This window comes from Onychomys torridus, chromosome 7 (assembly GCF_903995425.1).
Source record: "Onychomys torridus chromosome 7, mOncTor1.1, whole genome shotgun sequence".
Taxonomy (NCBI): domain Eukaryota; kingdom Metazoa; phylum Chordata; class Mammalia; order Rodentia; family Cricetidae; genus Onychomys; species Onychomys torridus.
In genome coordinates this window covers 50,047,263-50,073,429 of record NC_050449.1, presented here as the reverse complement: position 1 = coordinate 50,073,429, position 26,167 = coordinate 50,047,263, and the positions used below count along the sequence as shown (strand labels likewise).

General features: G+C 54.5%; 1 protein-coding gene across 7 annotated transcripts in view; it reads left to right on the top strand.

The window, feature by feature from the left end:
- Nucleotides 1-26,167, top strand: part of Lingo1 (leucine rich repeat and Ig domain containing 1) — a 185,020-nt gene that overhangs the window by 143,175 nt on the left and 15,678 nt on the right. For 5 of the 7 annotated variants that reach the window (XM_036192325.1, XM_036192328.1, XM_036192326.1 and 2 more), the window contains one exon: nucleotides 6,132-6,364. Coding sequence is in view for 1 of the 7 variants with exons in the window: in XM_036192324.1 (XP_036048217.1) it covers nucleotides 24,642-24,647 (6 nt within the window). In the remaining 6 variants the exon portion in view is untranslated. Of the gene's footprint in view, nucleotides 1-6,131; nucleotides 6,365-22,477; nucleotides 22,613-23,735; nucleotides 24,648-26,167 lie in introns of those variants that run through there. The other 2 variants (XM_036192323.1, XM_036192324.1) reach the window with 2 other exon arrangements.

Sequence of the window (26,167 nt, the reverse complement as noted above, 5' to 3'; positions counted from 1 at the left end):
CAGACAGGGGTGATGCCGTTCTGAACTGATCCCAACATGTCAACTGCCGTTTGCTGTGAGACAGTCTCCTTGTCCTCTCTGAAGCCCTGTGTCCATGCTAGGATGGTGTTTGGTCAGATGGCTTTGAGATCAGTGTGACAAAGGGAAAAGAACAGGGTGACAGGGCTGACAAGGGTCCCTGAGGAACCCTGCTCAGGAATTCTCAGGGTGACAAAGTTCCATGTTGGGCCCACTGCATCTGCTTATCTCAGCAAGTGCAAGGATGTTTCTCAGAAGAGGTGGTGTTAAGGCATTCGAACCAGGCTCTTAAGAAGGAGCCTCTTCAGCGGGGTGGTGGTGGGGGTGGTGGTGGCGGCGGCGGCGGCGGCGGCGCACGCCTTTAATCCCAGTGCTCAGGAGGCAGAGGCAGGCGGATCCCTGAGTTCGAGGCCAGCCTGGTCTACAGAGGAAGTTTCAGGACAGGGTTTCACTCTGAGTTGGGTGTAGCCTCCCTGTCACCTGCTTCGGCCGGGGGACCAGAGCTTGGAGAGTGCTCCCTCATGTACAGGTGGTGAACCGCGTCTCAGAGAGTCGGTTCAGTCAACAAACCCTGACTCGAAAACAAACAGAACAAAAAAAGGAGCCTCTCGGCATGGGGCCTGGGCCAGGCTGGACTCCATGAGGATGAAGAAAGGTACCTGCAGAGAAACGTGACCGGTTCTCAGAAGGGGTGCTTCTCTGCATATCTGACCACAACAAGCCCATATCCTGTCCTCTGACAGTGCTTGGAATGCTCAACAGTCCCCTCAGGAACCTGGCAGGTGTGGCAGGGTCTAATCCCTGCCCTCCCCCACCCTCAGGCCTCCAGCCTTGAGGGGTTTCTTTCTGTCCTCTGCACTGGCTGTTCTCTGAGCTGCCTCTGTGCCCATAGTCACATTTGATCCCGTGACCACTGACAACCTTCTTCAACCCAACCTGGAGTAGCTGCCCAAATGCCCCTTATCCCTGCCTGCTCACAACTCTGTGGTGCTGAAGCTGACTGCCCGTCACAGTGGAGTGAGGCCCAGCTGAGTGTCTCCCCAGACTCAGCTGCCGGTCCAGTTGTCTTCTCCCTTGGAGGTCTGTCTATCTACATGCTTTTGCTGATTGCTGAGCTGTGCCTCTCTGGCCCTGCTCTGCCAGGGAGCAGGCCTGTGTTTCTGGCCAACACTAAATCCCATTTGCCTGGTGGGTCCGAGGTGAAGAGCAAATGTGTGCTCAGACAGGGTTTGTTGACTGAACCGACTCTCTGAGACGAGGTTCGCCACCTGTACATGAGGGAGCACTCTCCAAGCTCTGGTCCCCCGGCCGAAGCAGGTGACAGGGAGGCTACACCCAACTCAGAGTGAAGAGTAGGGCATGTACTGGACACCACAGTGAGCCCAGCTGAGACATGGGCAGTTGGGCAGGGCAAGGCCTTCTCTTCTCAACCTCCCCACATGGCCTGGGCCATTGCGAGCCAGGACTGAGGCGTCCACAATGAGGTGCCATTGCAAGGCCCCTTCCCTTCCACCCCCAGGAAGCAGATGGGCCAAGCTTGGGCGGGCGGCAGATACAGGCCTGGCATTTGTGTATGTGTGTGGTTTTTTAAAAAATCTGACACATTTTTGTCACGTCTCGGTTCATCAGCACAGTAAAGGAGGCGGGAGTGTGAAGAATGTTTTAACTCGCAACTTTGTAAGAGTTCCAGGTTCTCCGGGGCTCCTCCCCCTCCCTCAAAGCCCCCGCTGTGGAGCTCCAAGCCCATCTGTTCCACAGCCCTTGCTCCCTGCCCCCATCTACCCATCTATCCCTCTTTCAGTCGAGAGGAGACATAACTGGAGACAATGGCTTGGGACTCTGAAAATGGCCTAGGAGAGGAGACAAGGGCTTACAAGGGCTTATGCTTCTCGGCCCTACAGGACCCAGACTTGCTTGTTTGACCTTGTGTAGTTTTTTCACTCTATGACCGGTTCATGTGTTCCTGGGGGGTCTGGCCCACTGCCTTTGGGGTTCTCTGGCTCTGACAAGCATAGAAATGTCTGCTAGAAGAGTTAGAAACAAGAGAGATGTAAGCAGAACTCACACAGAAAACCGGGTGCATAGCCTCCAGAGAGGATGGGTACAAGAGGAGCAGGTAGATCAACCTGCACTCCTCAGCCTCAACCTGGCCGAGCGCACCCACCCAGGAAAGAAGATGGCCCAGGGCTGAAGTCTGAGGAGACCACTTTGGGGTCAGATGAGGAGGAGATGGGAAGCACCAGGGACTTGATTCTTCTCTTCGGCTTCTTGGTACCACAGAACCCTAGCAAAGGATGCAGGGTGGGTGCCAAACCCTAGAAAACTGCCCCTCAGCCACCAGCCCTATAGTCCCCAACCCTGGTACTAGTTTCCACTACATTAGTTACGGAAATGCCAGCTGGCCGGGAAAAGCAGGGTTGTCTACAAGGCAGGCTGACAGGCACTACCCCGGTGGGCATGGGAGGTTCAGGGCTAGGGAGGGGTAGTGCCCTAGGGCATCTGAGTAAGGCTGGGCTGCTTCTTCATTCCATGGCTCAGAGGTCAGGGCTTGGGGCACCTTCGCCATTGCTTGGCAGGGTGGGGCAGGTGGTTATGGTACCATTGCCAGGGACCACACACTTCCATACCGGGAAGTCCCAAACTTAGGGTTTACATCAGAGGCCCACCTTGGAAAGCACCAGCTCATTGCTGGCCACAGAGAGCCCTACTTGGTGCTGAGACTGCTCCTGAGTACCAGCTCACACTCTGGTCCCCTGCATGGGCTGCCAAAGAGCAGCTGAGGGATCCAACATGCCCCCCATGGCAGCCCCAGTCAGACCCAGGGCCGGCTGAGTCAATGCGCCCTGCTCGAATCTCACCATATGGGCGCTGGGCGGGCTGCAGGGGGTGGAGCTGGAGTTGCCATGAGAACCCGCACACTGGCATTTCCTCTTTTGGGAGGCTGAACCATGTTCTGCAGGCAGTGTAGGCTTCTGAATCCCATTTCTCTGTGTTTTTAGGAAGGGAAAAAGGGCAGGGGAAGGGGGTGGAGGAAGGTGAGGAGGGAGGGTGGCGGAGTCAGACTGACTGTTCTGAGGGGCCGCTGGCTGTCTGGGCTGTTGAGGATGGATCAGGGGCCACTCTTCCTATGGGCTCAGCCCAGGGCCAAAGCAGGACCTCAGATCCCTTCTGATCACTAGTTCTGTCCTTGAGTGAATGGTTTCCCTAAATCTCATGACCTTGCCTTGCCTCCTGCCTGATGTCTCTGATTCCCTGAACCTCTCTGAAGGCTGTCCTCTCTCATTCCTGTGCCTGGCTGCTCAGCACTGTTGAAAATGACATAGAGAACACTTAAAAGTAGGCTATGCAGGCCGTGCTAAACCTTAGTCCCTGCAATGGACCGAGAGCACCGACCTGGGGGCTTCCCATGCATCTGGGGAGAGAGCCAAGCAGATCCCATTTTGTGACGCTGCTTCGGTATGATATAGCTCAGGACATAGCAACAGGTGGATTAGCCAGAGGGCCCCAGTCCTGGGGGACTGTCCACCTGAGCAGGGTGTGGTATGGGACTTGGTGTGACCAAGCCCTGGGGAGGAACTGCCTGGGCAGGGAGAAGAGTAGGTGGCCAACAAGTAGGAAATTTGGGGCAGAGAACCAGCTATGACCTATCCACTTCTCCAGGCATGAGGCAGTTCAGGCCACACTGCTGTCTGGTCTCTAGGAGCCCATGAGATAAAAGTGTGCCCAGGGGCTCCAAAGGAGGGACATCTGGCTTTTTTCCCATGAAGCTGTGGGGTAGGAAGGTGGGCAGTGGACCTGCCTCCAGTAACAACAGAGCTTAGGTGTGGAGACCTACTATGTGCCAGAATCTCACTTGTTTCTGAAATAACCAGAGGGAAGGGCAGTATTTGACTCATAAGAGGATGCGGCTCAGAAAAAGGCGTGCCTTTCACCAAGGTCACTCTCCTAGGCAGCAGCACCGTTAGCATGTCCAGCCTCTGACCTCTGACCTTCAGGCCTCACCATCTTGCATGCCCGGCAGACCGCTATGAAGGCTGCAGGGCACAGTGCTCAGCAAGGAGTAGAAGATGAGATGTGGACAGTGAGTTCAGATCCCGTCCCCTCTGCCTAGGGACATTGTCTGACCACATCTGACCAGGGCAGAGTAGCACTAGAGCCCCACTTAGAAAGGACATGGTCCTGGTATCACATGGATTGCAGCTGAGCCCTATCTTCCCCAATTACCCATTCTGGCTCCCACGGCACGCTGTTGAACTTTCCTCAGCCTCCACGTCTTCATCTGGAGAAGGGGGACCACAGTGGCACTGTGCCAGTCAAACTAGATGACTAAACTCCTGGGACTTCAAACAACACAAGCTCTCCTTTCTCAGCCTGCTACATGGACTAGCTGGTTCTCATTGTCACTCAAGACCCCAGGCTGATGGCTCTCCACCATTTTAACTCGTATATCCACAGTTGCCATGACAGCAGGAAGAAGCATGACCAGTTTCTCTTTCGACTCAGGTAACTCCCACCGTAGTCTCATTGGTCAAAGCATGTCAGGAGCCACGTGTAACTCCAAAGGGGACAAGGAAGTACAATTCTTAACCACATGCTTAAAGAAAAAGAATCACCTAGAGAATTGGTAAACATCTCTTTACGATGGCCTCAGGCACCTGCCACACAGGAATGTTGTGAGCATGGAGTGAACTAAAGGAAACACACAGGATGTACCTAATGAATGTGAGCTCCTCTCCCCTGGGTCCCCAACTCCAGGGGGACCCACCTCCCTCCTTTCCCTTTTCTGGCCATGTCCCTCAGATAAATCATCAGCATTGACAATCCCTACTTCAGAGATGAAGACCTTTAGCTTTGGAATGGAGACAGATGGCAACTTCCCCAGGGTATAGCATGATGGCAGCTGGGGCAGGAAGAACAGACAGGTGCCTCACTCTGCTGAGTCCCTTTTCCAGCTCAGAACCTCTTTTAACAAATGAAAAAGCAGCAGATCCTGGTAATACCTTAACTCTATTAAGGACTTCATAAGACCCAGATCAAATTACATCTCCTGAAATCGAACAGTAAATTCGATTCCATTCAACAAATGTTCCATTCAACACCACAAGGGCCTAGGGGGTCTGGGTAGCCCACTTGGCTGGGGACCTGCCTCTTGATTCACAGGAAGATGCCACCCTCCCTGACATAGGTCTGCCCTAGAGTTTAAGATCAGTGAGTAAGTAAGGCCTGGTGTGTAGGGAACAGTGGAGAGGGATAATGGCTTAGGGCTTTGGATCACTCAAGCCCAAGTGGACCAGAACAGAAACCTGGCTTTCAAGACACCTGGAATCCAGAGGCACCTTGACTCTAGATCTGTGTCCACAGCCACAGGGCCGTGGCCTTGGGTAACTTCTCTTTGGGTTTTAGTCTTCTATCAGAAATGTGCTCAGTCCCCATCACCACCTCTGACCTTAGGCTTCTGAGGACACCTCTCCTCAAACTCAGGAAACCGCAGTGGAAGTGAGGGCCTTACCCATTTTCCCTGCTTTTGACCTTTCTCCACTAGCAAGGCCCTGTGTGCTAGACCCTGCCCTGCCCCACAGGAACTCAGTCATGGAAGGACAGAAGACTGAGCATCTATGGTAGATAAGTGGCAGATGTCACCCGGAGGAGATATTGACATGGGGGAAATGATTTATTTGTTCTACACTCACACACACACACACACACACACACACACACACACACACACACTCCACGTGCCTTCCTCAGCTACAGCCACAGGCAAGAGATGATGGGTTTGTTTGAGAAGAGAGAGAATGGCTGTCAGCCACCATCTCACAGTGCACTTCTAGAAGCCCAGAGTGGCTTCTGAGTCTCCAGGGACTCTGGAATGAGACCCCCTTCTACCTAATGAACCCCCAGCAGCAGGAGGAGTAATACTTCTTTCTGGCTCTTTCTCTGATGAAGCACTTTGTGTCTGCTTTCTTATTTGATCCCCACAGTGGCCCTGTGAGGGATGCCTCTGTCCCATCAAGTTGTTAATTCAGAGAAGGCAAAAGATTTGCTGAAGTCCGTTAGTAAGGACCTACCCTCATGCTGGCTGACTCCCTGGTCTATTTGTGCCTGCCTTTCAGGTGTCCTGTGAACCTCCCTCTGGGATCTGGCATGAAGAAGAAATGGATTCTGGATTTTCCACTCTGGCTTTCCCTGACTTCTCCAGAATTTAAGAAGTACCCCGAGGCCCCTCTTGCTCAGACTCAGCCCAGAATCCCTGAGGATCCATCCAGAGACGTAAAGACTTCAAGACCTACAAACCCCAAGCCCCTTTCCCTGGACGCAGACTGGACAGAGCTGACCAGTTCATCAGGTAAAGAGACCAGCGTGCCACTGACCAGCCTGGTACCACCATCTTCTGTTTGGGGGAATTCTGCTGATCGAGCACACTGAAGCTTGGGTTGAAGCTGTTTGCATGGTGTGATTTCCAGCATTATGAGTGAGAGATAGCGCATGCATCAGGCCCTTGCTTGTTAGTGCCAATCATGACTGAAAGAAACCCTGGGTCAAGATGGTCCTAGTACCAACCACAACTTCATACACATTTGAGGTGTGGTTGTTTGACCTTCAGAGGGAGCCAGGGCTGTGTTTTCTAGATCATGCTTGTCCATAGTTCGAGGTACGGCCCAGGTCATGCAACACTCAGATTCCCTTCGCTTCCCAGAAACACTATCACCTGCCATTTTTAGACCAGCTGGGTTTCATTAGTTTGTTTAGCTCTTTCAATACGAGGCTGCAAATTAGTGGAGAGAAGGTGTTAACTGCCTCCTGGGTTCCCATGCAGCTTTCTGAACACCGTTCATTCAGTCTCTGTCATTCATTCCCTTACTGAGAACATATTGATTGACTGTCACGCCCTGGGATGCAGGGGTGCCAGAGGCAGAACTTGCAGTTACATTTCCATAAACAGAGAGCTCCTTCTTCCTCCAGTTTGTTCCCTAAACATGGCTTCTGTGAGGCTAGGGAGATAGCTCTATGGACGAGGTTCTTGCTATGCACTCGTGAGAGTGGGTCCAAATCCTCAGAATGCATGAGAAGGCTTTAATCCCTGCAGATTTCCTGGATCCCCAGAGCAAGCTGGCTCACTAAACATGGGCAAGCTCTGGATTCAACTAAAAGACTCTGCCTCAATAAATAAGGTGGAGAGCAGTCAAGGAAGACCCCTGACATCAGTCTCAGGCCTCCATATGTACACAGACATACATGCAGTTACACACACAGGGGGAAAATGCTTCTGTGTATGAGTGTGCATGTATGGGTGGATCGACCATAGCTGGTTTTCCAATGAAGGCTTTCCTTCTCCATGTATCTCTGTGGCTGATCCTGACCTGTGAAGTCCACCATTGAGACTAAAGTACTCTAGATCCAGCCCAGGAAACACGGGCTCGGCAGAGGCTCGGGAGTGGCCGAGGACAGATACCAGAACCAAGCCTGTACACACTAACCTACCTGTCACCTCCCCTACCCCGACCCTTACCCCTTCCTCTGTGTTGCCCACACATGACCCATCTCCTCTCTGTGGCAACCCTTCAGACTGCCTTGACTGTGCCCCCATCCTGAGACTACCACATCTTTGACCTGACCTCTCCATGACATAGCTCCTGTCTGTCCTTTCCTCACCCTTCAAGTGACTTCCAGAGCAGGAGGAAACTGGAATTCAGGACAAGGGTCTTGCCTGGATTGGACCCAGATCTGGCCTGTGAACTCCAATGGGCTGACTCACTGATCAACCCAGACAAAACCTGCAGGGTCCAGGTTGCCCCCTGCTGGAGGCCCAGAGTTGCCATGGCGACCCTCTGCCTGTCTTCCCAGCATGGAGACAATCAAAAAATAACAGCAAGGACTCTTATATTCTGTGACCCACCTGGGAGCCATTTAAGCCTCTTTATTCCTTTTGACACATATTCATTTTTTTTTTTTTTTTGGCTCTTAAGATTATCTTCAAAACCCCCTTCACTTTTAGGCTCTGTAACGTGGTTTCCAAAAGCCTTCAGTCTTACACACACACACACACACACACACACACACACACACACACACACACACACGCTGTGTACTTGTTTACACACTACACTGAAAACAGCAAATTGGCCTCCTGGTGCTTCAACAGCCAAGCTACAGGGAAGGCATGGCCCCCTCTCTTCATGTGCACACCACTTTCCAGTTTGCGAACGCCTCTCTCACCTAAAAGCATGCATGCAGATCCCTACAGTTGCCTCATCTCTATGGTTGCCTATGAGGAAGGAGACAAGGTCACCTGGTGGCTAAGCAGGGCTGGAACTAAATCTTCCAGACCCTCCTGTTCTCTGTCACTTCCTGCTGTGAGCCGTGACAGAGTCTGAGTGGGGAGTGAGTTCTTTTCTTTTGCCTTCCTGTTCTCCCTTTTCCCCACCGTGAACAGTGTTGGGAGCTGCTACAGCCAGGGGACCCCACAAAGCCCTTACCATCCTCCTGGTTGCCTTAGTGTCAGACCTCTCCACTGGAGACTTCTCCACCCAGGCTCTGGCACCAGCTGGCCGAGCACTGGGGAACTAACCACCTGCCCCCAGCTTCCTCTGTACCCACCCCACGCCATGTCCTTCAGTTCTTCCTTGGCTGTGCCCTGATTTTGTTCTTCCCAAAGCCCGTCTTCCAGACTTGTCTTTAACTGACTCCTCTGTCGTACCAAAGAATGGCACCGATGTTGAGCACAGGCATCGCCGCACAGGCTGTTTGTTTTAGATTTGTGAGCAACTTTCATAGGCCACATGTCGACCAAAAGCTTTCCCGCTGTGTGGTTAAAACACTTACACACTGGGCAGCCAAGGAGGGTTCTGAGTCTACAGAAATGGAGATTTCTGTCCTTGTGATTCCCATGTCTGCTCCAAGTGAGGGGAATTCCTCCTCTTGAAGGCACTTCCCTGACGTGTGTGTGTGTGTGTGTGTGTGTGTGTGTGTGTGTGTGTGTAGTGTGTGGTTTTGTTTTCTTCCAGTGTAGAGGATTGAACTCAGGGTCTTGCCCATGCTAGTCACGTTCTCTCTTATTGAACCACACTCTCACTGGCCCCCCAACTTTAAATTTTAATTGCACAGCTCAAGGTCTACCACAAGTTTGGTGAGACAGCTCAATCAGAAAAGTGCTTGTGAGGACCTGAGTTCAATCCCCAGAACCCACATTTTAAAAAAAATATCTAGCATGGAAGTACATATTCATATTCCCTAAGAGAGGCAGAGACAGGTAGATCCTGGAGCTCATTGGCCAGCCATCCTAGTCCCAGTAACCAATGAGAAACCTTGTCTCAAAATACAAGGTAGACAACACCTGAGGAACAACACCTAAGGCTGACCTCTGACCTCCACATGCATACGGGTGCCGAACTGAGAGCCTGCAGCCTTGTGGGGGGGGGGGGTCCAGAAACTGTGCAAGAGTCTAGGGACATTAGTAGTGACTAAGGTTTAAGTCCTAGGCCTGGTCTCTGTTGTCCTTCTCTTCAGATCCTCTGTTTAGCAAAGGAAGCACACTAGTTGTCCAGGAGAGCAGGGCCCTGCCCTAGATCTCCAATCCTACAGAATTAGATGAGGAGGGTGACCCTTGAGAAAGGGCACAAGCAGGCCAACATGGTCTTTGTGACTCAACCCCACATTACTTGTCCCCTGAGACTCAGTGTACCCTGGTTCTTCTTTTCATAGTAAGGTCACTGAAACCCAGAGAAGGTGGCCAGAGGCTAAGACAGGCTTGGCCTTCTGTGTACTCTCCTCCTCTGGCTACAACAATCAACCAGTGTGGTGATGCAGCCTAACCCCAGTGTAAGAATGTGGAAAACTGTGAGGTCGGGGGGTCAAGTCTCACTTAGGGAGGGAGGGACATCTTTCAGAATAGCCATGTGCACATTTGAACCTTAAAGTGTCACCAACAATGTGTCTGACTCAGAACCATCACATGCTCACATCAGCCACTGTGCTGGCACACAGCAAGCTCTCCTTAAATGCTCGATTCTGCATGGATGTAAACTCAGTGGCTACTGTATCTAGCTGATCTTGGGGCTCAGCTTCCTCATCTGTAAAATGGGATGGATGCTGCTCTGAAGGACCCAATTCCAAGCTCCTCCCCATCTACCACCATTCCTTCCCCAGAACAGAACCCTAGGAGAAGGCGACGAGGTAATAGATACCTCCCTGTCTGTCTGTCAATCCATCTGCAATGGTGGCATCAGTTTTCATAGAGGAGGAGAATCTGCAAAGTAGTCAGAAAAAATATTTCCTCTGTGACTCCAGCAGCCCAGCTGTTCTCTTTCAGGAAAAGTGCTGAGGGCGGAAAACACAGGAACAATGATGGAGAGACTGGGAAGTGGGTGGGGGGAGGGCGGACCAAAGTGAAGGGCATGGGGTGGGGCCACGTGGAGCACAAGGTTTTTGCCAGGGCCTTCCCTGGGCCACCTGGAACAGTATTCAGCAAGACTGCCATTTGCCTAACAGCTGTGGGGATCCACTGGCCCCCGGCGTGCCTGTCCTGTGGAACCTGGGTTCAAAGGCAGCACCAATGGAAAAAGACACAGGTCTCCACTAACACTGTCAGTGTACTTGTGAGTTGCCCTGTCCCGCCTGGAGGAGGCTTGGTCCCTGTGGCATCTCAGCATAGAGTTAGAAAGGTGCCCTGTGTTGGGGAGGGGAGTCCTGGGGAGAGTATTCATGCCTACTCAGCCTCTAGGCCCACTCAGCAGCATCATGGCCCCTCCATGGGCGTTGTTCAGACCTCGCTCTTACAGCATTCCCACTTAGAACTTGCTCTTCTCGGCTTCTTTGACTGCCCATGCTCTTGTCTGCAGGCTGAGTCCCTTCCCTCCACAGGATCCTCGAGGAAGGCCCTTGCCTCTCTCCTCTTCCTTGTAGCTCTGGCCGCTCTTTGCCTCCTGTCAGACCCTCCTGTGAGCAGGCTTACCTCTGCTCTGGCCCATGCTTCCACAAAAGAACCAGTGTGCTCTTAGCTCTTGCTCTTGGTACCAACTGGCCAGGTCTGCCATAGACAAGCCCCGGATGGAGAGCTTAGGGGTTGGTGTTCTCAGCTGGCCATCCCTACCCTGCCCACCTCTGGATCCCCATTAGCGTAGCCACTGGAGAGGTAGCCTCCCAGCTCCATGTCAGTAACACAGGTAGTTAGCTCACATGGGTGCTGGGTCCCTGCCTTCTCCAAGAGATAAGTACCCTCCCTGACTGTCATTCACTCCTCTGTGACTTTGAGTGACTGTCCTGCCTCCCCAGGCCTCTGCTTCTTCACTGTGTGGTAGGGATGCCAGCACACCTTCTTCCTAGGGCTGTGGAAAGTATGAAGTGAGTTATTGCCATAGCAGTAACTGGGTCCTAGCACCTGAGGGCATAGGCCAGAGGCCTGGCAGTGCCCCCAAGGTCACAGAGCCTGTCTGCCCTCTGGCCCCATGCAGAAGAGCACACCTTTCCCTAGCCATCTGCTGACCCTACCAAACCACGAAAGTACTAGCCTTTCCCTGTGGACAGAGCAGCCTTGAGAGCTCAGTGGAGGGGGTTCTCTATGGCGACCTTCATCAGGGAGATGCCTGGGTTTTCTAGGTGTAGCATATACTCCCAGGGCCGTGGGATGGTGGCCTCTGAGCTGACTCTCCCTGGAAGCAGTTCTACCCAGTTGTGTCCACCCCCACTGCCCGTAGAGGTGTGACCCATATTTGTGGTATAAAGAAGAGAGAGGAACTTAAGCCTCCAGCTTCATTCTAAGCCACAGCTAGGTCCCTCAACCCTTTTTTTTTCCTCCCCCTCCACTCCCCCCTCCCCATTTAGCTCTCTTGGTTACCATGACAGCAGAATACTGGGAAGCAGGACTCCTTGGAGGGACAGAAACAGAGTGAGACCATGCATGTGTTAGTCTTCGCTAGGTGCAAATATGTGCCCGGGTAGATGTCCCCTTGCATGCCACTGTGGGGTGGGGCTGGGGGCTGTGTGTTTGGTTGTGGTCTTTCCCGGGTCACCTCCTGGCTCACCCATGTTTCACAGACACGCAACCAGAGCACAAGCAGGGTACTCAGAGCCATGGTTCCTCACGGCTTTATTGATATGGCTGGAAGGTGACAGAGTCTGCAGTTGGTTGCCTGTCCCCTTGCTCCCTCAGCAAGCTCATACAGATGTCCCCTCTGTCACCTTGCCACGGGAGGCAGGCAGGATAGGGGGATGAGGAAACTAGGTCTTCCTGTACACTTACTCATTCAAGCTGGGGCCTCCTGGGCCCTCAGATGGTAGGGTATCTGAGGGGGCATTTGGTTTGTTTTACCCCTAAGCTTCCTCAACTCTCCACCCCAGTAAGAACGATCAATGCCCACCACAAGAGGAGCTCAGCAGCAAGGACCCCTGCTCACTTGTCCATCACCAGAGCTAGCCATTGACTTTCATAAAGCCCCTCTGAAGGAGATCTGGAGCCAGTGAGATGTATGAGGTACAGAGGAAGGAAGGCACACAGGGGAGGATCTTCAGAGGCAGCAATCATTACACTTGTCTGGGGCCAGCAGGCATGGAGCTGGGATGGGAAGACACAGGGACCCCAGATATGTTTGTCTGCTTGCTAGACTTCAGACATGAGCTGGTATTTCTCTCCAACTATGAGGCACACACAGACACCCACCCCCTACCTCCAACTCATCGATGTGAAAATACCACAGCCAAACTAAAGTGCAGAGAGTTGGCCACTGGTGGGATGAGCAGCCATGAGGTCTACCTACTGCTTGAGTGACTCTTGGGAAAGTGATGAGTGAGTTCTCAGCCCATCCTACCCATCTCACTGTGTGCTGGGGCCCTTTTGAGCCCAACTTCCGGGTTGCAAGCCCACAGCCAGGGCTCCTTACTCCAGACCCTTTAGCCCCATGAGTTGATTGAGGCAGCCTCCATGCCCTGCTTTGGGTAGAAGGATTGAGGCTCCTAGACAAGCCTGTTCTTAGACTATGTGCATGGGAGGTAAGGTGTCTGGGTGTGGGGAGCAGGAGGAAGGGTGTCTGGATGTGTGGGGCCGGGGGTGGGGTAGGATTCAGTCTGAGTCACTGGGACTTCCTGAGGGCATACCAGGCCTGGCTCCCCACTTGCCTGCTGAGCCACCACAACAGCGCAGGTATTTCTGGCTGGTTTCACACCCCAGCAGGTGGTGTGAACACATTGCCTCAGTGTGCACACACCCATGTTTAAATTTGAGACTACAGGGAGCCTTGCTGGGGTCTGAAATCTCGGGCTGCCCCCTGATCCATACCAGGTGCTCATAAAGAGGATCCCACCCAGGGAAACTCTGTCCAAGCTCAAACTTCCATGACAGTTGCCAGGGTCATGGAAGTTTGCTATGGTCTGGTTTCTCCAAAGCATGTCACTTCATCTCTCTTCGTGAAATGGATGCTGCCCTCCCTCCGCAGGGCTGCATCTTCCCTTAGTTTCAAAGTGGCCAGTAAGAGCCTGCCATGATGGTGCAGCACTTGGGAGGCAGAAGCAGGATCTCTGTGAGTTCGAGGCCAACCTGGTCTATAAAGAGAGTTCCAGGATAGCCAGGGCTACACGGAGAAACCCTATCTTTAAAAAAAAAAAAAAAAAAAAGTAAACAATAAATAATAAACAAATAATAAAATAAATAAAAGAGCCTCAGCATGTCCCTGTGCTCAACTCTGCTATAGGGGCCCATTTTCCATTATCTCAAAAAAATCGACCTGTAGGATGGTGCCTTTCTGCCCATTTTGTAGTGACAGAAATGCCAGATGTGGAGGGGGTAGGGAGAGAGAGGAAGGAGATGCCTGGGTCTTACCCTGGGACCCCTGGGATCAGGACATCCTCCCTCCCTCCCTCCCCTGTCCTCACACATAGTGGGGCTTGGGACAAACAGGCAGTGAGGATGGATGAAGGTAGCTGCCTATGGCTGCTGCCCTCTTCAGCCCAGAGGGCAGACCCTGCATGGCAGACCAGGAGCTTTTGCCCATGGCTGATGGGCTTGGAAGAACAGTAAGAGATGTAGAAAAGTCTACTGCTGAGCTCCTCAATTCTAATGACAGAGACACCGCATTTCACCCTGTCACATGGCACACGGGCCCACAACACAACACAGGTAGATCCCTAAACCATCCCCAGACTCGATACCCACAGGGCAGCCCTCACCGGTCTCCCGCTCGCTCACGATGGCTCAGCCCACTCACGATGGCTCAGCCCTCTGAGGGTGGGGTGTGCTGGACCTTTTCCAGTGGTCAGAACAATCAGAGTAGGCTGTCTTCCTGGGGTCTCAAGACCTGCTGAAGCAAGTGCTGAGATCACACAAGGCAGGCACAGAAAGGACCATCTGAGTGCTTTGCCAGAAAAGACCGTGTTCTAGAAGCTTCACCCAGTCATCGCACATGTCCTTGCCTTGTTGACAAACAGACCCCATCCCATGTTAGAGGGGGTTGAGGTGGGAATGCAAAAAGACCTTCAACCCACCAGAGGACAGCACCAGCCTTTCTGGACATTTCTCTATGGCTTGCTGCTTCTGGACCAGAGCTGACTCCTGGGGATGGGGCCGGACTTGGGGATGGGGCAAGGTTCTCACACACTGTAACAGGAGGAACAGAATGCCTGATTTGGTGGATGGGGGTGGGTAGACTAGTGCAGGCAGAGCAGATCCCATGGAGACTGCAGACCAGAGGTTCCTGGCCTCCCTCCAGTCACCAAATTCATGTAGCCTCTACCCCCAGGGTGTGACCTGACATCACATATGTCCCGGCTTCTCCCTTCAGCACCGTCACAGTCTTGCCTGGACAAACAAGGAAGAGAGAAGGCCTGCAGGCTGCCTCTGCCTCAGTCTGCTCCAGAGATCCGGGTCTCCTCTGACCCATGGTCATCCCCGTTCCCACTATCCAAGGACTTAGGTTTTCCTGCTACCTGCCCAGATATCTGTCCTGCCTTGCTGTCCCTGGTGGCCACCCTGCCACGTCTCTGTGCATTCTCCACTCAGTTTGAGAGAAGCTTGGAAATCAGAGTGATGGTTCCTGTCTTTCACAAATGGCCAGGGGTCCCAGATTAAAGATGCCCCTCTTAGGATGATAGACAGCTGGACTTAAAGCCCAAAGTGGGCTGCACCTTGAGGATTCCTCTACCCCTTCTCCAACTATGCCAGTCTAGCAAATATCACAGACTCCTATCATCCCATCCTGTCCCAACCACACTAGACAATGGGCTGGATAGCCGGGCAGGAAGGGAGTCACCCTACCACACTATACACCTGGCCGAGGCTAAACTTAAGTCCAGCTGTCGTAGGGAGATCAGGAGGCCCAGACTCCAGATGCTTCAGTGCTGCCTGGCTTTGGACAACCACAGGGCCTCTGTGTGACTCTGCAGAGCACATATTGGGGGCAGACTGAGTCGATAGACGGTAACAAAAGAGGAGCTCCCTCCCCAGAGGGAAGCCAGCCTGAGGCTTATTTGGTGAGAGTGTTTAGGATTTCCTTCTTCTCTCCAGAAGAAGGAAACCACTTGAGGGATATGCCTTTTGGAGGTATCAGAATTGGGTAAGGGTTGCCAGCCCAAGAAGTGTGCCAGGCTTGCACCCTCTTTGCTGGTGTCTAGCTAGGGATTTGGAAGCCTCCCCTGACAAAGAGCTTAGCATACCATGGGCACCTATCAGACTCCCAGAAGCCAATTCTGGCAGCTCTAACTCTGGGGCCCCTTCTCCATTTACCCTCTCTACTCCTTGGGATGAAATGCCTGTGGATAGCAGAGCCTGGGTGGGCCTGGTGCTGGCAGCCCAGCACCTTCCTCCACTTCACTGTGCCTCCCCGGCTGCTGTCCTGGGCTCAGGTCTTAATGGAGCGTAAACAGCCTGGCAGAGGGAAGCCTCATTAGGTCTGATCTAATTAGGAGGCTCTGTTCAGTGAAGGTAGATGGGGAGGGGCACCCATTCCTGAAGCCCACTTTGCGCCAGGAATGTCATACGTGTACGCTCCTAGGACCCTCCTCATAGCCTACCAAAGTAGACTGGCCCAGGCAACTGGATGGAAAGCCGCTCAGAGAGTGCAGGTGGTTTGCCAGGGTGAGCCCATCCACAGTGGCTTCCTTAGGAAGTGTGCCCTGCAGGCCTCCCAATTTCTCCTGCTCCTCAGCCCCTGAGGCAAGTACATGGCCACATTTGCCTACTGTCCACAGTTTGGCTAGCTCTCACCCATGACTCTCTCTGTCCTTAGACCTCCTCTCCCCTTCCAGCACTGCCAGGTGCCACAGTAGGTCAGGTGGTGGGAGGCCAGATATGGGACAAATTGGACTCTCTCTCTCTCTCTCTCTCTCTCTCTCTCTCTCTCTCTCTGCCTCTGGTTCCCTCTGTGATCAGGATAGGGGAGCTGATGCCATGCCAAGGGGCCCGCCGCCCCTTCGTTAGTCTTAGCTAACAAGCTGTTTATGGGTACGACATGACACCTGCTTTCTTCTTTATAAGTTCAATAATTTATAGGCATATTAGCAACCCGGCGGCTGCCCTGGGCCCCAGCCAGACGGGACGGGGCGATGCAGCCGGGTGCCTCTGCCGATATTTACTCTCTCCTACCATCAATTATTAAGGAGCCCTCCTTCAGTTTTGCACATAATTACACGCGCCGTTATGGTTTGAACTCCCCAGCTCTAAATCCCTCTGGAGCAGGGCCCAGCCTGCCCCACAGGGCTGCTGTAGCCCAGGGACTCCGCTGCCTGTGGATGGAGAGAGACAGCAGTAACTCAGCCTCACACCCCATGGAGTCTCGTTGGCTGGCAGTGGCCTTCCCCACCCAAGGGTGGGGTCTTTGCACCCTTGCTGTCCATGTGGAACACCTCCCCATCTCTGGACACATAACTGTCTGCTCACTCCTTGATTCAGCACAGCTACAACTACCTCCTGAATGTCTGTCCTGATTCCCCAGTGCCTGCTCTGGGTGTGTGTGTGCAAACACAGCCTGCATCACACTGGGTTGAATCTTGTTTGCTAGACCATGGGCTCTGGAGGCACAGAGAAAGCTGTGGCAAATGTTTGTTGAGTGGTAAATGAGCGAGTGGGTGGATGAGTGGATGGGTAGAAGGGTGGATGGTTGAGAGCCTCATCACTAGGGAGTCTGCTGAAGTACCTGCCTCTCCATCCCAGGCCAGGAAGTCTGTCCTAGTTGTGCCTTTTCCTCCCAAATCTCCTCAGCTCCCCTGGTTTAGACTGAGATAGTCACGTGAGCGGCAAAGCCTGGGCCCTCATCTACATGCCATTACAGAAGAGCAGGGCAGCATGGAGTGAGAGCCTGTCCCTTCCATCCCATGACTCCTGTGTGGTTGGAGAAGATGCTCAACCTTTCTGATACTGTTTCCACATTGGCTAAATGGGAAACAACAGTCCCTCTATGAATGTGGTTGAGGCTTACATGAGGCTCTATTGTGTCACAAGTGTTCAGTCAGATCCTTAACCTCAACCTTGATCTGTCTGTGAACTGAGTCCACGAACTGTCTTGAACTGGATGGCCTTATTTCTACCTTCTGTCCACTCTTCCCTGGTTTCGGCCTCCCCCACAGGTCTAGTGACTAACATTACACTGGGTTCGAGGGCTCCACAAATACCACAGACTGACTGATCAAGATTTTGTCACATCTCAACCTACAATATTTATGAAGAGGGAAAGTACCCCGTGTGACCGAAGACTAGCTAGAGGCCATGTCTTCCCCATGTTACCAGCAGGGTGAGAACCAAGCCCCAGGTGTCCACTGGATTTGAAAGCCCAGGGTTATCTCCCTGGGGACCCCATGCCTCAGTCTCTTTCATAGGAACAAATAATAGGATGGCCCCTGTGGGGTTGTTGAGAAATCAAATGAGTTGCTGAGTGAGCAATTAACAGTTAGGAGCAGGGTGCTTGAGCACAAGGTGTAGATGAACTTTCCCTGTCTGAGAAGTGGCATTCTCCTGGAGTGGTGGTCATTCTCCTGTGTGTAGACTTCTCCTATGTGTGTAGATGTCTGTGCTCAGACTGTAGGGTATGCTTGGGAATTTGATGTAATGCTGTGGCCTTGTATGCATCTTTGCTTTGTTCCTCCACGCTGCATTATGGGATTGTCTGCACTAACTTGTGTGACTATTGTGTCTATCCTCATCACCATTTGACATTCCATTGTGTGATCACAATGTACTCTGTCCATCTTCCTGCCATTGAGAGGTAGAGCCAATGCTTATGACCTCCACTGTTACAAAAACATTGCGATGGGCCTTTCTGTACTGGCCTTCTAGTTTCTCTGTGATATGTGCCCATCATGGAGCTGCTGAGTGACAGACTATGCATCTTTTCAACCTCATCAGGGAGCCACCAAGTTATTGCGCAGTTCCTCACTCTATCAACAGGAGGCACTTTGCCTGAATTAGTCCCGTGTCCCCCAGTCATGGTGGGAGCAAGGAGTGGTTGCACCTGTAACAGGTGGAGCATGCTCTAGGAATGTGTTGCTTTGTAACAAGTCATCCCCACATGCAGTGGCTTAAAACACATAAAGATGACCTCATAGATCGTTCAGTGAGGGAATCCAAGTGAGATAGAGTTGTATCTCTGACTGGGGCCTCTGGGGGCTTCAGCCAAGGTATTCAGAGAGGTGTGATCATCCCAGAGCTCTGCTCGAAGAACACCTGCTTCCATGGCCACTCCATGGTCTTGGGTCTTGTGGTACTGACTAGAGATATAAGTTCCTTTCCAAGTGAGCTTCTCATCTGAGCTGCTGGCAGCCTGACAGCTGATTCCCTGAGGATAAACAAGCAGCCATGGACAAGGAACATCTAAGATGGAAGCTGCATCTTTTTTTTTTTAATAATCTTATATCCAAAGTGACATCCTGTCTCTCCTGCCACATTCTATTCATCAGAAGTGAGTCAGGGAGTGGAGGTGTTGCTCAATGGTTAGAGTACTTGTTTGACATGTGTGAAGCCCTGGGACACCAGGGAGGGAAGGAGTGAATCAGTTGGTCCATCTGCACTCAGGGGAAAGGGGGGAGGGAGGGAGACACACTGAGAGACTGTAAGGCAGGAGCCCCTGGGAGTCATCTTAGGGCTGCCTATTAGAGGGCAACTGAAATTTGGAAAGAGAAGTGACTTGCCCAGGGTCACACAATTAGAGAGAGCTTCAGAACTAGAACCCGAGGCTGCTTGAGTGCCTCTGAAGCTACTGCCTTTAACCTCCGATAAAAACCGGTTGCGAGCTAAGTTAATAGACGAGTCTCCAGCACATCGGAACTCAAGATGAGCACTTCCTGAATGGATCTGTGAACGGTGCTGCCTGGTTGCATGCATTAGCTCAAATTTCCCCTCGTGGGCTCCGTGAGCTCCGTGGGCTCTGTAGGGGTCGCCAAGCCCAGGCCCTCAGGAACAGCTGCTCTGCCAAGCACAGAGCCCAGGGTCCCAAAGAACTGGAGAGTGGTCCCCTTATACAAATTGCTATTTATATTTTCATAGTCTTTTGCTCTCAACTTAATCTCTTTATCCCCCATGGAGAGAACTCTTCTCTGGCTCCTCCCATTCCAGGATAAGTCAAGGTTAGGAACATCATTGGGTCTTTTCTTGGGGGCTTTGAAATGGGCAGGGCATTTCCTGACTAGCTTCAGACAAAGTTCTTATTTTGCAGCCCGACAGCCTTCCAACCCTGCCAGGGCTTCTGCTGAGGCCTCTGAGAGCCCTTGCCCTCCCTTGAGGCTTAGAGCCATGGCCCACCCACCCATTGAGGGTCGATGGCTACCCTGCTCCTCGACAGTGACATATCACTGGAGCCTTTCCAGCGATGGCACCATGACCCCAGCCCTGAGTGAACAGAGACGTGACTATCTGGGATCCAGGAGGGCCCAAAACCTGGCCATAGGGCTACTTCCAAGCGGGGGCTTTGCATCCAGCTCCCTCGGGTCCCTACTCCCTTGTCTCCCTCACAGTTGCACCATCACAGGACTCTGACCTGTGGATTAACTATCATGTCCCAATCCACTTCACTCCAACCTGAATCCCTAGGACTTCATTACGCCAATGGCCTCGGAAACCCAAGCGTGAAAGACTTCAGAGCATGGGGTAGGCCCGGGCCTCTGCTGTAGCTCCCTGGGGGGTACCAAGGACTCTGATTAATAGAATTTAGCTTTCTAGGAGCCTAGAATTTTCCTCTAAGGAACTAAGGGGCCTTATCCCACTGTCCCCATTGTCTTGGCAGGGCTGAAGAACCCTGAGGCCTTGGTGTATAATTAAGGGAACCTTGGCCCAGAGAGGGGCAGTTCCCCTTCAAGGTCACACAGCAAGGTACTATGTGGCATAAAACAGAACATGAGGTTCACCTGAGCACCCAGCTCTAAAGGCCTTGAGTGTGGGCAACCCTTCACCCCCTACTCCATGCCTGCTGCTGCTTACCAGCTTCCACTGCCTCCTAGCTCCTCGGCTCCGTTTTCCTTGCTAATTAGAGGTCTCAGCAATGACTCTGCTGTCCCAGCCATTTTAGAGCCGTCATTAATTTCAAGTGCCTTCAGAAATAACCATCATCGTAAAACCCTATGAGCTGCTGGGATGCAGCAAGCAGGACCAGCAGACACGGAGGCAGGCTTGTGTGTGCCATCCTCTCCAGTCTGTGCCTCAGGGGAAGCCTGTCCCTGCTAGGTCCCCGCCACCTAAAACCTCAGCCTCTGTGAATGAGAGGAGAACATAGCTGGGGCTTGGATATTGAACAGAACTCCAAAGCCCCGCTTAGCCTCTCGTGCGCAGAATAAATGTGGACAGTGCTGCAGTCCACCCAAGTGCCTACATCCTCGTTGGTATGATGGGGTCTGCAATGTCAGCCCTCTTTGTTGCCTCTTTATCTTATTTTATTTTGAGGTAGAGTCTCAGGAACTTGCAGCAAACCCCCTGCCTCTGTCTCCTGAGTGCTCGGATCACAGGTGTGAGCCACCACAGCTGACAGCCATGCCGTTCTTGAGATGGAAACTAGAGCCTGGAGCCTGGCTTACAGATTGGCTGATAGGTGTTAGAGAACGGGTCCCCTCCTCCACACGCCCTGAAAGGCTTACTCCAGCCCCGGCTCTGTGGCCAGAATTCAGGCTGGTTCCCTGAAACCTACAGCTCCTACTTTATTAGGATTTGCTTAGTTGTGCATGGAGACCCTGGTCGGCTTCATTCCCATGCTCTTGGGAGCCTCTAGTGGTATAACCGTGCAAAGGGGGCTAGGCCTTGCCTCAGGCCTTGACGTCGGTCCTCAGGGAGGAGGGAGGTCTTCGTTTGCTCTTGAACCACAACCGAAACCAGAAGAAAGACTTAACAGCAAAGGCCTACAGGTGTGGGTGAGCATGCCTTAGCTGTAGTACTGGTCGTAGCAAAGAAGTCCCCCAAACTGGGCCATTCTGATGCTTCACAGGTGGCTCTGGGACCTGTGAGAACACTGTTGAGGGCCGCCCCAGCAGACATCTAGCTAAGGAGGGGCCCCATGTTAGCCTCCTCCCTTATGGGGTCAGAATGGCATGGTCAGAGACCAGGTCCCAGCTGAACCCCCACAAAGGCTTCTTCCAGGCTGTAAGGCCCCCACCCTCCCCAAGCCTCCTTTCCCATTCCTTCCACTGGTGGGGTAAGATGGAGGACCGGAGAGGGGTCATTTCTTCAGGAGACAGAGAAAGGGCAACGGCTGGGCCGCCGCTTACAATGGTAGAGTAAGGCTTTGAGGTAGCTGAGGTGTGAGTAGGTGGGCACCGCAAGACACACACACACACACACACACACACACACACACACACCCCGCAAGACACACACACACACACACACACACACACACACACACACACACACACACACACCCCAGCCTAATACACCAGCTTCCTCATCCAGCAACTGGAGACTGAGGATGGGGTTATGGACTCTCCCCCATTTCTCCGACCAGATCACTGAGGCAGGGAGCAGGTGAGTCGGGGGCGGAGATCTGCGGTGGCCGCGCCTTGCCTGCGTCAGTCGCCGCACCAGGAATAGCCCCCGCCCCCGCCCCCGCCCCGCAACGGGTCTGGCAGAGCCTTTACGCAGGAGCTAGAGAGCGTCTATTCCTGTCGGGCTGTGGGAGGAGGCGGCGCGGGAGGGCGGGAGCTCACTCGTAACTCACAAACAGCCGGGGTGGGGGAGCTGGGGAGACTGGGAAAGGGGTGCAATGATCACGGAATTGGGGGGCCCCCGTGAGCCGCCTGCGCTGGGCTCTGGAAGGGAGGGGACTCCTGTGTGGCCGCCCCACCTCCCCTCCTACCAGTAAGTCCCTCTGCCAAGCCTGCCTCCCACTGGTTTACTCAGCCCTGGAAAGCCATTCAAATTCCCTTTCCACGGTTTACAAGCTGTATGACCGTGGCCAAGTCACGTAACCTCTCTGAGCCTGGGGTTCCTGCTTTCTGTCACAGGGGAGTAATAGTATCTCTTCCCGAGGATGTTGTTGGAGGAAGAATGTAAGATGGATGCATGGAGCATCGACGACACCTGCCAGGAAGGGTTCTAGCTAGGCCTGAGATAAAGGGTGGACGTAGAAGGCAGGAATGTCCCAAGCAGTGGTGTGGCAGTGAGGCTGAGAGATACCCAGAATCGGTTTCGCTGGAACAGGTTTGTGCAACTCTTTGGATTGTGTGTGAGGTTGATCTGTGGAAATCAAGACAGTGCTGGGGGTGGGGACTTGGGGCTGGCCTCTCCAGGCCAGCCAGGCATCTCCGAAATGTCAGGCCGACTCCTTGGAAGGAGAGTAAGGTACTGGGAGCGGGATCCTTGCCCACCCCAGAAAGGGACAGGTCTTGGGCTGGTCTCTTTTCCTCCCAGCCCTGCTTCCTCCTTTACCTGCCGGCATCCTCATAAACTCTCAGGGGTGTAGAGGCGCTAATGGAGAGAAGGGGCCTCTGCCTTGTGGTGTCTTCATTGATGATTATTTCAATAAAACTGGCATAGTTTTAAGGGGCATCTGGCTTCGAGCAGATGGGAAGGGGTGTACAGTAGAAGAATGTGATGGGTTGATTCTAATGGGTTGCCTGCCTATTCCTCAGCCTTGGCCAAGCCACCCTGCCGGGCTAGTCTCTGTATCTGTGGCCCAAGAAGGGTCTGGGTCTCTATGTAAAGGTCTTATTCTTTGGGGCCATCTGAAGATATGGTCCCAGGCCAGGATCTACCAAACTCGGTATTTATTTTAGGGAGTGAATTTAATTTAGGTGGTGAATAGCTAAGCCCAGACCGAGGCTCTATGCTGCCCTCTGCTGGTTGCTTGGTAGAGTGTCACCGTCCGGAGCCTGCCGGAGGGGCCTGCTGCCCTCTGCTGGACAGGAAACCCGTCGGGGTGGGGACCAGAACGCTAAGGCAGATTCTAGACCTGGCCTCCGGGTAGCCGGGCTAAGCCAGCTCGGCTTGCACACCACCCTCCTGTGCTTCGCGTTCTGCTAGCCTCGCCCCAAGATCCCTAGGAAGTAGTGGTGGTGGTGGTGGTGGTGGTGGTGGGGTCCCAGACATTTCGAGAGGAGGGGTCAAGGCCTGACCCTCCTCGCGCCGTCCTCCAAACAACCCTGGCCAGGTTGGGGGTGGGGGGCGGGGGTCCTGTCTGTCCACGTGCGTGTGTCGGTCCACACGGCCGTGTGCAGTGACCCCAGTTAACACGTGTGAACACACGCGCTCACATGCACACGCATGTGGCCAGAGACAATCACACGCGAAAGGGTGCACGCTCCCTGGGAAGACCGCAGGCCTGAGACTAGCCGGAGCCTGGGACCCAGAGGGGCGCTGCGTGGTGCAGCGCGGGAGCGTGGGGGGCGCCGGCCGGGGAGCGCTCTTCACCTGCGCCCCGCTGCCACTCTCGCTGCCCCCCTGGGCTCTGGGCAGCTGCTGGGGCGCTCCTCGATCTTCGCCCGGTTCTCTGAAAGAAGGACCCCCACCCAGGTTTTGCGGCCGCGCCTTCTCCTCCCCCGCCCGGCTCCTGCGCTCGCTCACTAGCTCCCTCCCTCCCTCCCTCCCTCCCTGTGTCCCTCCTCCCTCCCTGGCTCGCTGCTCGCTCCTCTCGCTCCCTCCCCACGCCGCGGCAGAGCGCGGAGCCCGAGCGGGAGCCGGCGTGGGAGCCGGAGCGGGCGGCAGCGCAGGCGGCGGCCGGACCTGGACCCGTCCCGGTCCCGGAGCGCGTGGAGTCCCCACCCGCGCCGCTCGGGCCCCCCTCCCGACGCGGGGCTCTGAGCAGCATGCGCGGCAGCTGCCCACCGGCCCCAGCCCTGGCCCCGGCCCCGCTGCGGAGAGCGCCCGGCCTCGACCCCGGCCCCAGCGGTAGAGGCGGCGGCGGCGGCGGCGGCGGCGGCTCCCGGCCGGCCCGAGGGACAGAGCCAGGTTCCCGGAGCCCGCGCCAAGCGTCCTGAGCGCGCCAGCTCCTCAGCCCGCCGCGGCCGCGACCTCCGCCCCCGACTCCCAAGCTCCTGCCCCGGGGCCGGCTGGGCTCCCGCCCGCGTGGGACAGACAGACGGACGGCCAGCCCTGCGAGGGCGCGTGGACCGGGCGGAGGTGTTGGAGGAGGAGGAGACGGAGGAGGGGGGCTGGGCTGGGGCTGGGGCCGCGCCGGCAAGAGAGACATGCGATTGGTGACCGAGCCGAGCGGACGGACAGCGCGCCCGAGATGCAGGTGAGCCCCTCCACCGAGGCCGAGCCCCAGTCGGCAGCCCTGTGGTGAGTGCCTCTGGGAGCAGCGGTTGGCCCAGGCTTCACCCTCCTGGGGGCTGTGTAGGACATCCTGTGCCACCCAGACCCCCTCTGGGGTCACAGGCCTGATCCTCAAGTTTCAAATGATTTTCCCATTTTTCTTCCGCTGGCCCTAACAGATCCCGGGTTTGGCAAGCTTGGGACCCATGGTCAAGGAGAGATCCATTCCATCCCATTCCTGCTCTGGTGCCCCCTAAATCATCCTCTCGTTCTGGGCATTGGTCACCCAGCAGATATACTCTTTTAGCCCTGGATGAGTCTCTTTCAGCGAACCAGAGACCGCCACCACCCCAAAGCCTGGCTAATGCCCCCAAGCCTGGGGACACAGCTAGGGAACAGTTTCTCCCCAAGGCTCCAGCCAGGATTGCCCCTCTCTCTCCACAGAAGCCTTCTCAGCCTTCTTCTGGCTCCTTTCTGGCTCCTCCCGGGTGAAAGGGAGGTGGAGAGGGGAAGAAAGGGGCGGGGGGAGTCCAGTTGAGGAAGACCCAGGAACCTTCGGGGCTCCCCTTTGTCTTCCTTCAGCCGGGCTTCTCACCTCCTCCTGCCCCACTTTTCACTCTGAGGGAAAAGGGTGGGAAGTGGGAGCCTGCTGAGAAGGGGGAGGTGAGAAAGGAGCCTCCTGTGTGTCCCCAAACACACCCTACTTGGGTGGGCTTTGGGCTTCCTGCCCTCTGAGAGACCCCAGAAGATGTTTCTTTCTAGGTGGGTCCCACTTTGAGGAGGGGTGGGGCCAGGCAGGTGGGCAGTCCCCTGGGTCTCTTATTGCTGGGGTCCCTGCCCAGCCCCTGACCAGCTCTTGTGGCGGCACCTCCCCTTTGTTCTCAAAGGCCCTGTGGTGGGTGGGTGGAGTGGCGACCAGGGCACATGGAAGATGGGAACAGCTCTGCCCTGGTGGGTGGGGGTGCAGGAGGACTGAGGTGGGGGCAGGACCATCTGGGCCAGCCCCTTTCTGCCAGACCAGCCTTCTCTCAGTCCTTGGCTGGGCTTGGGCAGCCAGAGGGCGCCCGGCTTTCCTGGTTCCCGGTTCTGGGCTCAACCCTGCTGGCCATTATGCCAACAACTCCGGCACCAGGCCTCGGTGCCAGGGGAGTCCAGGGCACCAAGCAGGCAGAGAGCCTGGGGCTTCCCTGGACCCATTGAGGACTGCTGGTGAGGGGTGGGTGTTCCACTGCCTCTGGCCCTTTGTCCTTGTGTGGGCCGAGAGGGCTGCAGAGTCCTCGGCCATTGGGAAGGTGCTGGCACCTGGCTTGCTGGGAGGCAAGGCCGAGTGACAGAAAGGAGAGGTAAAGAAGGAAGGGCCTTGGAGCCATGCTGAAGGTACCAGGGAAAGGGGACATGGTCTCCCAAGATCCAGGGCAACACCCAGCTGCCTCCTTGAGGAGACTCGGCCGAAGAAGGACAGGACCCCGTGGGGCTCCTGCTGTCTCTGTGCCCCTCCCCCAG